The sequence below is a fragment of the Carlito syrichta genome, unplaced genomic scaffold (assembly GCF_000164805.1).
Source record: "Carlito syrichta isolate Samal-C Ts95f unplaced genomic scaffold, Tarsius_syrichta-2.0.1 Scaffold314328, whole genome shotgun sequence".
Classification (NCBI taxonomy): domain Eukaryota; kingdom Metazoa; phylum Chordata; class Mammalia; order Primates; family Tarsiidae; genus Carlito; species Carlito syrichta.
In genome coordinates, this window is record NW_007258424.1 from 291,281 (window position 1) to 302,718 (window position 11,438).

General features: G+C 45.0%; 1 protein-coding gene across 1 annotated transcript in view; it reads left to right on the forward strand.

The window, feature by feature from the left end:
- CREG2 (cellular repressor of E1A stimulated genes 2) overlaps positions 1-8,483 on the forward strand; it is a 66,071-nt gene extending 57,588 nt beyond the window's left edge. The window contains exons 3-4 of the mRNA XM_021719223.1: positions 3,230-3,343; positions 7,007-8,483. Coding sequence (XP_021574898.1) covers positions 3,230-3,343; positions 7,007-7,154 — 262 coding nt within the window. The 3' untranslated portion in view covers positions 7,155-8,483. The remainder of the gene's footprint in view (positions 1-3,229; positions 3,344-7,006) is intronic.
- Positions 8,484-11,438: the final 2,955 nt, after the last annotated feature.

Here is an 11,438-nt window from a genome sequence, read left to right on the forward strand (position 1 = left end):
AAAAAAAAAATATATATATATATATATATATAAATATATATATATATATATACATGAAGCTTTCCTTGCTCACCTGTCCCTTACCTCCTGCAGTGCAGCCTGGTTGAGGACCCCTCATATAAGACTCTGCCATAGCTTTCTGAAGAAGTGCTGTCCCTCTGGCCTTGAAGAAGCCAGCTGTATGATGTGAGAACTGAGGGTGGCTCTGGCAGTCTTATATCCACAGGGAAATACTGGAATCATAGAATAATTTGGGACATCTTCCCTCCTCTTCTGCTTTTTGGAGAAGTCTGTGGACGATTAGAATTAATTCTTCTTTAAATATTTGGTAGCATTCAGCCATTTGTGCTGAAATTCAAATGTAACCAGACATCCTGTATTTTCACTTGTTCAATCTGGTAACCCTGCTCTCAAAGGATGGCTTGTTTTTTTGACTTATAATCTCTTTTGTTATGAAAAAATTTTACATTTTAACAAGTCAAATGTATCTACCTTTATGATTTATGCATTTTGTGCCTTTTTGGAGAAATTATTCCTAACCCTGAAAAATATCATAAAAGATATTTTTCTTTATTTGATCCTGAAAGCATTAGAGCTTGGCTTTATTATACAAATTTAAATGATTAATTCCGTTTAGAATTGACATTGTGTGGGGTGTGATACAGGGATCTACTTTTTAGGTTTTTTCCATTTAGATAACTAATTTTTTTCAGCACCATTTATCGAGTAATCAGAACTTTACCTACTGATTTCTAACTCAGCCTTTGTCAAATATCGAGTATCACATATGCATGGATCTGTTTCCCGTGGTCTATCCCTGCACCAGTACCTGCTACCTTAATGAATGTGGCTTAACGTTAAGGCTCACTATCTAATAGAGAAAGCCTTCTCACCTTGTTGCTCTTCTCTGTAATAATCTTGACTATGGGACTTTTGTTATGCCACGTGAAGTTTAGATTCAGCTGCCCAGTTCTGACTGATGACATGCTACATACATGATCATGAAAGTGTTCTAAAATTAGATTATGAGCCGGGTGTGGTGGCTCATGCCTGTAATCCCAGCACTTTGGGAGGCAGAGGCGAGAGGATTGCCTGAGCCCAGGGATTCAAGACCAGCCTGGGCAACTTGGTGAGACCTCGTCTCTACAATAAATCACAAAAACTAGCTGGGCGTGGTGGCATGGGTCTGTAGTTCCAACTACTTGGAAGGCTGAGGCAAAGGATCGCCTAAGTCCAGCAGGTTGAGGTTGAGGTGCCCGTGAGCATGCCACTGCACTCCAGCCTGGGCGACAGAGTGAGACTCCAACTCAAAAAAAAAACAAAAAAAAAACAAAGCATGCTTAAATAATATATAGTCAAGGAATTGTGAGTTAAAACAATACTGAGACATTATTTCATGCTTCTATAACCAAACATCTCAGCCTTAAAATGTATTTTAAAGTTTTTTTCCTCTCTCTTTTTTAACCTTAAACCTTGAAACATGTTTTAGAAGCTTCTTGGCACCATACATATTTATCTAACCACATGCTTACTTAGAAATCCAGGGGCAGCCGGGCTCGGTGGCTCAACCTGTAATCCTGCACTTTGGGAGGTTGAGGTGAGTGGATTTCCTGAGCCCATGGGTTCAAGACCCGCCTGGGCAACTTGGCGAGACCTCATCTCTACAATAAATCAAAAGTTAGCCAGGCGTGGTAGTGCACCTTTGTAGTTCCAGCTACTTGGAAGGCTGAGGTGGAAGGATCACCGGAGCCCTGCAGGTCGAGGCTGCAGTGGCCGGGAGCAGCCACTGCACTCCAGTCTGGGTGAGTGGAAAAAAACTAAATAAACTAAAAAATAAAAACTAAATAAATAAAAAGAAATCCAGGGGCTAGGCTGCGCTCAGTGGCTCAACCTGTCCTCCCAGTACTTTGGGAAGCTGAGGCGAGTGGATTGCCTGAGCCCACGGGTTCGAGACCAGCCTGGGCAATTTGGCAAGACCTCATCTCTACAATAAATCAAAAAATTAGCCAGGCATGGTGGTGCATTCCTGTAATTCCAGCTACTTGGAGGGCTGAGGTGGAAGGATCGCCTGAGCCCAGCAGGTCGAGGCTGTGGTGGCCATGAACGTGCCACTGCGCTCCAACCTGGGCAACAGAGTGAGACTCCAATTAAAAAAAAATTGGACTGGATTAAAAAAATGTGGTACATATACACAATGAAATATTACACAGCCATAAAGAGGAACAAAATGATGAACATCAGAGCCACCTGGATGGACTCAGAGTCTATAATACTGAGTGATCTTTCCCAAAAACAAAGAACTGAGTATCACATATTCTCCCTCATAAGCGAACCTTGAACAATTATTGTAATACTATAAGAAAGGGATTAGCAGCAGCAGGATGGGGGGGGAACACAGCCAGGGCGGGGGTGGGGAAGCAGGATTGGCAGGCGTGGAAATCTGCCTGGGGAAGGAGGGGCACACCTCATGAACAAGGGTACCTGCATAATGAACATTTGTATGCCTAACCCTTTATTGTACCCCATATCTTTAAAAGAAAAAATCAAAAATAAATAAACGTTTAATGCACAATACCGTTTTCCTAACTCTGGGTCCTGTGCTGTACAGCAGATCTCTAGAACTTGCTTTTCTGGCAGAACTGAAACTTCCTTGGAATGACAGCTCCCAACTTTCTCCACCCTAGCAAGCGCACTCTTGACTCTGGATGCTTCAGAGGTTATCTAACTGCCCCAGGATACAGACTGACATCTAACACACAGACACCCTTATCACACTGCCTGTGCGGAAGTTTTTTAAACTACAGACAACATGGAAACCTGAATGATAGAACCAATAACGTGAATGTCATTTAACAAACTCTTCAGGCTGGGCACGGTGGCTCACACCTATAATCCCAGCACCTTGGGAGGCCAAGGCGAGGGGATTGCCTGAGCCCATGGGTTTGAGACCACCCTGGGCAACTTGGTAAGATCTCATCTCTACAGTAAATAAAAAAATTAGCCGGGTGTGGTGGCACATGCCTGTAGCTCCAGCTACTTGGAAGGCTGAGGCAGTGGATCGCCTGAGTCCAGCAGGTTGAGGCTGTGGTGGCCGTGAGCCTGCCACTGCACTCCAGCCTGGGTGACAGAGTGAGACTCCAAATCCAAAAATTAACCCCCAAAACTTCAATATTTTAGGCTGATGTTCTATGGTTGTTCTAATAGATTAAAAAAGGTTCTTGCAATGCAGAAAAAACATCGTCGACCCAGAAGATCCCCGATGTGTCCGGCTAACACTCACCGGCCAGATGATCGCAGTGTCTCCCGAAGAAGTAGAATTTGCCAAGCAGGCCATGTTTTCAAGGTTTGTAGAGGCTTTAAACCTGGATTGCTCTTACTATACGGTCATGAAAAGTAGAGGTGAGGGCTGTGCTATTTGGTGCTTCTGACACAAAGACAGCAACCCGGCCAACTCACTTGGGCTAAGGTTCTGTCATCTGCAGGGACAGCAGAAGCCAGGCATGGCCTGCAGTGGACTGACCCCGCCTTGGGAGAGGACCCCACTGAGCTGTTCCAGGCATGGTTTCTAGTATGTCCAACCTTTGCTGATGCCCTGCCTTGCCATGAAAGTAACTGGGCCTTCCCAGTCAAGTGGGCACCGCAAGCATTTTCAAACTTCCGCTCCAAGCAAAGCACGATGGCAGAGGAGGGCTGTAGAGTCACATTTCTCAGGATGTTCCTCTCATGGCTCCATCAGTAAGATGCTGCCGTAGAAGCAGCGTTCTGGGCCCCACCCTGACCTACTTACTGAATCAAATTCTCTGGAAATGAGGCTCAGTGATCTAAATCATAAAAAGTGAGCTGGGCATGGTGGCTCACGCCTATAATCCCAGCACTTTGGGAGGCTGAGGTGAGAAGATTGCCAGAGCCCACAGGTTCGAGACCAGCCTGGGCAACTTGGCGAGACCCCCGTCTCTACAATACGTCAAAAATTAGCCAGGTGTGGTGGCACGCCTGTAGTTCCAGCTACTTGGCAGACTGAGGCAGAAGGAGAGCCTGAACCCAGCAGGTCGAGGCTGTGGAGGCCAGGAGTGTGCCACTGCCCTCCAGCCTGGGTGCCAAAGTGAGACTCCAACTCAAAAATAATAATAATAGATAATCATAAATAAATCGTGAAAAGCATGCTCCAGAGAATCCATGTGCAGTTCAAGTTTAAGGAGCATGACTGGAAGGGTCCAAACGAGGATGAGGGCGGCCCAGCACCCAGGTTAGAGCTTGTACAAGGCGGAGAGGGCGCGTGGTTGTTTTTCAAGGGGTGTCGGAGTCTCTGAGGGTAGGGAGGTGTCCTTGCAGGGGTGGTCAGGAGCAGAGGGTCGGAGATGGGGTGCCCCGTAGCCCTGCAATGAAAACAGGTTGATGGGCTTTGGCCTGGGTAAATGGGAAGGCAACAGGAAGGCTGAGCCGGGCGTGGTGGCTCACGCCTGTAATCCCAGCACTTTAGGAGGCGGGGGCAAGAGGATTGCCTGAGCCCGGGGATTCGAGACCAGCCTGGGCAACTTAGCGAGACCGCCTCCCTACAATAAATTTTTTAAAAATCAGCTGGGTGTGATGGTGCATGCCTGTGGTTCCAGCTACCTGCAAGGCCGAGGTGAAAGGATCGGCCTGAGCCCAGCAGGTGGAGGCTGCGGTGGCTGTGAGCGTGCCACTGCACTCCAGCCTGGACGACAGAGTGGACTCTGACTCAGTAAATAAATAGAGGTCTGGTAGGCCAGGCTCAGTGGCTCAGCTGTAATCCCAGCACTTTGGGAGGCCGAGGTCAGTGGATTGTCTGAGCCCGTGGGTTCATGACCCGCCTGGGCAACTTGGGGAGACCCCATCTCTACAATAAATCAAAAATTAGCCAGACGTGGTAGCAATAAATCAAAAATTAGCCGGACGTGGTAGCACGCTCCTGTAGTTCTGGCTACTTGGAAGGCTGAGGCAGAAGGATCGCCGGAGCCCAGCAGGTCAACACTGTGGTGGCCGTGAGTGTGCCACTGCACTCCAGCCTGAGCGACAGAGTGAGACTCGAACTCAAAAAAAAAATAAAGTAAGGTCTGACTCTGTTGCCTAGATGGAGTGCAGTGGCACATCATGGCTCACTACAGCCTCGAACTCCTGGGCTCAAGCTATCCTCCTACCTTACCCTCCTGAATAGCTGGGGCTACAGGTGCGACCTTTTTTTTTTTTTGAGTTGGAGTCTCACTCTGTCACCCAGACCGAGTGCAGTGGCCGCTCCCGGCCACCACAGCCTCGACCCGCTGGGCTCCGGCGATCCTTCCGCCTCAGCCTTCCGAGTAGCCGGAATTACAGGCATGCGCTACCACGCCCGGCTGATTTTTTATTTATTGTAGAGATGAGGTCTCGCTGCCCAGGCGGGTCTCAAACCCGCGGGCTCAGGCAATCCACTCACCTCAGCCTCCCAAAGGCACGGGATTACAGGCTGAGCCACCGAGCCCGGCTGTGCGACCTTTTTTTAAGCCCTCACCCAGTCTTCTCGAGGTACTTCCACCTTCCACTGCCTGGGCCCAAAGCCGGCGTCCCATAGATTAGGGTTTGTTAGACCGGCATCCCACTTCCGGGTATCGTACAAAAACTAGCCTGCTTAAAACAACCATCATGTTATTATCTTGGCTGCATGCGTATTTGGGATGTCAATAGTATCAAGTTAGCAACTTAACCTTCAAATATTTAAGAAAAGAAAATAGGGCAACCCCTTCGGGTCTCTTCCCACTGTGGGAGCTTTTCTGTCCTCTCAATAAATCTTGCTTTCTTAAAAAAGAAAGAAAGAAAACAGTTGGGGTTTTTTTGTTGTTGTTTTGGGGATTGAGGTCTCACTCTGTTGCCCAGACTGAAGTGCAGTGGCCCCATCACAGCTCACAGCAACCTTGACCTCCTGGGCTCAGGTGATCCTTCCACCTCAGGCTCCTGAGTAGCTGGGACTACACGTGTGCACCCCCATGCCTAGCTAATTTTTTTAAAACTTTTTTGTACAGACACGGTCTTGCTATGTTGCCTAGGCTGGTCTCGAACTTCAGGGCTCAAGCGATCCTCCTGCTTTGGCTTCCCAAAGTGCTGGGATGACAGGCATGAGCCACTGGTCCCAGCCAGAAAATAGTTCTTTACACTGTATTTTCAATGTCCCTGTACCTTTATGATTCTTTCAAAATAAATTATTCTTAAAAGATCACCAACCTATTATTGCACTTGTTTTGTTACAAATGTTTTTCCCTGTTTGGATTTGGTCTTTGAATTATGTTTATAATATTTTTAGATATAAAAGAAATATTTATGACGTTTAAAGAAAAAGTGAGCCACAGCCCCTGCCCTCAAAGACATTGCAGTGTGTTTAGGGGTGCAAGTGTGAGGGAGGAGGCGACTCAGTAAACAGCAAAAGGTGAATGTGACGTTCCCGTCAACTCGGGCTGGCTCTCAACGTGGCTTGATGGTGCTAAGCTGGCTGTAGAACTGGAGATCTTCCCATGAAAAGACTCGTTTCATGTCTCAGCACTTTGTTAACATTTCATCCAGAGATGCACAAAGCCTTCCTTTATGTTTTCTAATAAGGATGACTTGTATCCACTGGGCCCTTCCTCTGTGGGGATGTTCTGTGTGTGTTTCCTCGTTTGTTCCCCCGCAAGGCCCTAGAGTCCGAGTAAGGACCAGCAGCATCACCCCATGCCACAGATAAGGAGACAGGGCTTGAGAATGCCCACGGGCGTCACAGCTCATCAGCAGAAGGACTAAGATTGGAACCGAGAAGCCTGGCTCAAGACTTGAGCCTGCAGCCACTGAGGGTAGGAACTTCCGTTTCCTGCCTTCCTAAGGTGGTCCCAGGTGCTGACACTGGCTCCTTGGCTTCTTCCTCTGGCTGAGTTGAGCTGCCTTCGGCCCAAAAGAGGCCAGAGTCTGGAGGTCCCGTGACTCAGCTCAGGGTGCACCCCGCTGATAAGAACAACTTTATGGTGATTTCCCTTTATTCCTGCAGGCACCCAGGAATGAGGAAGTGGCCTCGTCAGTATGAATGGTTCTTTATGAAGATGAGGATAGAACATATCTGGCTTCAGAAATGGTATGGAGGCGTATCTGAAATTCCAAGGGAGGAATATTTCAAAGCAGTTCCCAGAAAGGCCTGATGGGGTCATAAGAAAGTCCTCGGTGTCTGTGTTCACATGAAAACCTTTTAAGTGATACAGCCGGACAGCTATCGACTGCTGTCTCTTTACTGAAGGGTTCGCAGCAGCCTTGCCATCCTGACAGCAGGATGAGAGCGAGTGAACAGGGACACCTGTGCTGGATTTGAGATTAAAGGGGTCATTTTCAGATCCCCAGCTCACACAGGTACGTCACATAGCTCGTCTTTGTACCGTTGTATTCGACCCAGACTCACCTACTTGGAAATCATAGTTGGTGATCAAAGGACGTGCTGAGACCGTTGCTGTTTCATTCTGTAAGAAAAACAAAACATGCCTGTACATGTGATGTAATGGCCTTGTGTTGTGAGAGTATTTCTGTTGCTTGCTGTGCCCAACGAAGTCTTGGTTCTAATTAAGCTCATTGCAGCCACGAAGGAGTGAATTTCCATCCCACAGCCACATGTGATGTTTAGGGTGAGGGTGGCGGACTGTTGGTGGATTTCTCATCCTGCTCCTGGATCGCACATGCAACGTGAAGTCATACTGGCTAGAATGTACTTACTGGTTACTAATGGAGCTTTTTCCCACTGTAAGGTGGAAAACAGAGTGAGCACATCTGGGGCTTTGTGCATGGCCCTACTCCCTGTGAGGAGCCATGGGGTGCATTAAAGAGGAAGGGGTTGCTTCGTGATCAAGCTGCTCACATCCCTGCTCTTCTGACAAGGGTTTCTCTCTCACATGCACGAGCTGTGGTATCCAGAGCAAGAACCATCTCCTTGTAGTGAGATGTAGTGTGTAAAAGAGGAGACGGGGAGACTAGGAAAGCAAAGGTCGCATACTAGAGAAGAAAGGAAAGAAGTTGATAACCGTGGGCCTGCTCCCTGCCCAGCCCTGGGCCAGGCCCTTGACAAAAGCCATCTCCTCTAAACCCTGCAGCCAATGAGATGTATGTCACTGTTGCCACTTACAGACGAGAAAACAGAGGCTCAGAGCGGCTAAGACCACATCCCACCAGCTCACTGCACACAATGGGTGGAGGGCTTCCTAGAAGACTTCCAGTTTGAAGAACAAGAGTTGTTGAAATGTACAGATAGAAATGGAACCAGGAAAATCAGCAAAGTGATGGTAAGAGGGAATGACTAACTTGCCCGGAAATGACTTGTCACTGCGATCAGGGGGAAAAAAGTCTCTGAAATTTTATTCTCATTACAGATTTTTTAAATGCCCTGCTCTGAGCGTTGGCAGGAAATTAGACTGTATCTGAACACTTCTAAGGCCTACACAGACCTATGTGTATAGATTTGATTATTAAAACCTTTAAAGGATGGAGCTGTCCCAAGTTTTCTGTCTTTCTATAATGGCTATAAAGTCTCATGGGCTAGGCAGGCTGTACAACATAAAAACACATCACTATATATAGGAAGTATACAGTTTTCAAATAAATGAAATGGTTATATACTTTTGTTTGACAAAATAAGACATGATGAGAATTTGAGCTATCAAAATATATTTTAAGTGCCTATTTACTAAAAACATAGTAAGATGCACAGAATTCTTTGTCATAAGCTCATAGTCAAAAGACTTCTAACAATGGCAATTTCTAATACATAAGAATGAGGTACCTTTGAGGGTATTTTTTATTTTAAGAGTTTAAAGTTATTGCCACCCCCAGTTTGGAGGAAAGGGGAAAAGCTGGAAGAACAAACCACATGCTCACAAATACTCCATAAGTCAACCTCAGACATTGAGTCTTGGAGCACCACTGCCTCCTGATCCTGCCTTAAAGATGATGTCCCAATGCTAGGGTTGCTCTTATAGTCAAGCTCCACTTAGCTATTTAAAGGTCACTGCTGCTTCAAAGAGCTTGGCAGAGTGGATGCCATTTATAGGCACTGATGAATATTATCAGCTGTTCATCCAAATTACAGGAAATGAAATCTGAGCAGGTTGGATGAGAAGAATAATGTTGAAGATTCACAGTTTTAAGTCTGATGGGCTCCATTCAGGCAAGTTTGTTTCAGCAAATCTCTAGAAATGATTAAACTTTTAAAGGCTTGTACCAGACATTCTAAACATGGCAATAGGCAAGAGAAGGAAATAAAATGCCTGTAGATTGGAAAGAAGGAAATATAATTATCCCTATTTACAGATGACATGATCGTATACCTAGAAAAAAAAATTTTTTTTTTTTGAATCTCACTCTGTTGCCCAGGCTGGAGTGCAGTGGCATACTCACAGCCACAGCAGCCTCGACCTGCTGGGCTCACATGGTCCTTCCACCTCAGCCTTCCAAGTAGCTGGAACTACGGGCACACATCACCATGCCTGGCTAATTTTTTTGATTTATTGTAGAGATGAGGTCTCACCAGGTTGCCCAGGCTGGTCTCAAATCCCTGAGCTTGGGCAATCCTCTCGCCTTGGCCTCCCAAAGTGCTGGGATTAGAGGCGTGAGCCACTGCGCCCGGTTCCAAATAATTTATTTTTTTAAAAACTCTCCTGGGGCAACCCACTCGGGTCCCCTCCCACAGTGGGAGCTTTTATGTCCTCTTAATAAATTCTGCTTTCTAAAATAAATAAATAAACATAAATTTTAAAAACTCTCCTGGAACTAATAAATGAGTACAGCAAGATCTCAGGATACAAGAGCAGCACACAAAAAAATTAATCCCGTTTCTAAATGCTAGCAGTGAACTTGTAGAAACATTTGCAGCCACTTAAAGAAAATGGAATACTTGGGTATAAACTTAAAACATACACAGAACCTATATGCTGAAAAGTTTTAAATACTAATAAAGAAATCAAAGATCTAATGAAGAGAGATCCCATGTTCTTGAATGGGAAGACAAAATAGCAAAGATATCAATTCTTTCTTCATTGATTTCTAAATTTAATGCAATTTTTATCAACATTCCAGCAAGGTTTTTGTTGACATCTACAAGTTTACTTTCAAAGTTATTCCGCAGGTTTTGGAGTAGCTAAAACAATCTTGTAAAAGAAGAATAAAGGAGGAGAAATTACTCTACCCAATGTAAAGATTTATTAAATGGTTATAGTATCCAAGGCAGTATGGTATTGGTGGAGACATAGATACACGCATCAGTGGAACAGAATGGAGAATCTAGAAATAGCCCCACACAAATATATTGAATGGATTTTTTTTTAACAAAGATACAAAAGTAATTCAACAGAAGGAGGATAGTCTTTTCAACAAATGTGCTAGAACAAGTGGACATCCACTGGCAAATGAAATGAAACTCAGACTAAATTTCACACCTTCTATAAAAATTAACTCAAAACAGATCATATCTTTAAACATAAAATGTAAAACTATGAAACTATAGAAAAAAATAGAAAGTATTTGAGACCTAGGCCTAAGCAGAGTTCTTAGACTTGACACTAAACGCACAACCTATAAAAGGAAAATTTGATAAATTAGACTTCATCAAAATTTAAAACTTTTGTGCTGCAAAAGACTATATTAAGAGAATGAAAAGACAGGTTATATATTGAGACAAAATATTTGCAAACCACATATCTGACAAAAGCCTGGTTGGTACCTAGAATATATTTTAAAAACTCTCAAAACTCAACAGTTACAAAAATAATTCAACCAGAAAATAAAGAACATAAACAGATACTTCACTGCAGAGAATATACAAATGGCAGATAAGCCCATGAAAAGTTTTTTGGTTTTTTTTTGAGTCGGAATCTCACTCTGTTGTCCAGGTGGAAATGCAGTGGCACGATCATGGCCACTTACAGCCTCAAACTGCTGGGCTCAGGCAATCCTTCCACCTCAACCTTCCAAATAGCTGGAACTACAGGTACACGCCACCAAGCCCAACGAATTTTTTGATTTATTCTAGAGATGAGGTCTCACCAAGTTTCCCAGGCTGGTCTCGAACCCGTGGGCTCAGGCAGTCCTCTCACCTCAGCCTCCCAAAGTGCTGGGATTATAGGTGTGAGTCACCGTGCCCAGCTGAAAAGATATTCAACATCATTAGTAATTAGGGAACCTCAAACTAATACCACAATGAGATGTCACTACCTGCCTACCAACATTGCTAAAATAAAAAGTAGCAACAACACCAAAAGTTGGCAAAGGTGCAGAAAAATGGCATCGGTCATATACTGCTGGTGGGACTGTGAAATAGTGCATTCAGACATCCACTCTGGAAACCATTTGGCTGTTTCTTATAAAACGAAGCACACAACTGCCATAGCAACCAGCAATTGTACTCCTGGGCATTTATCCCAGAGGAATGAAAACTTAAGTTCACAGAA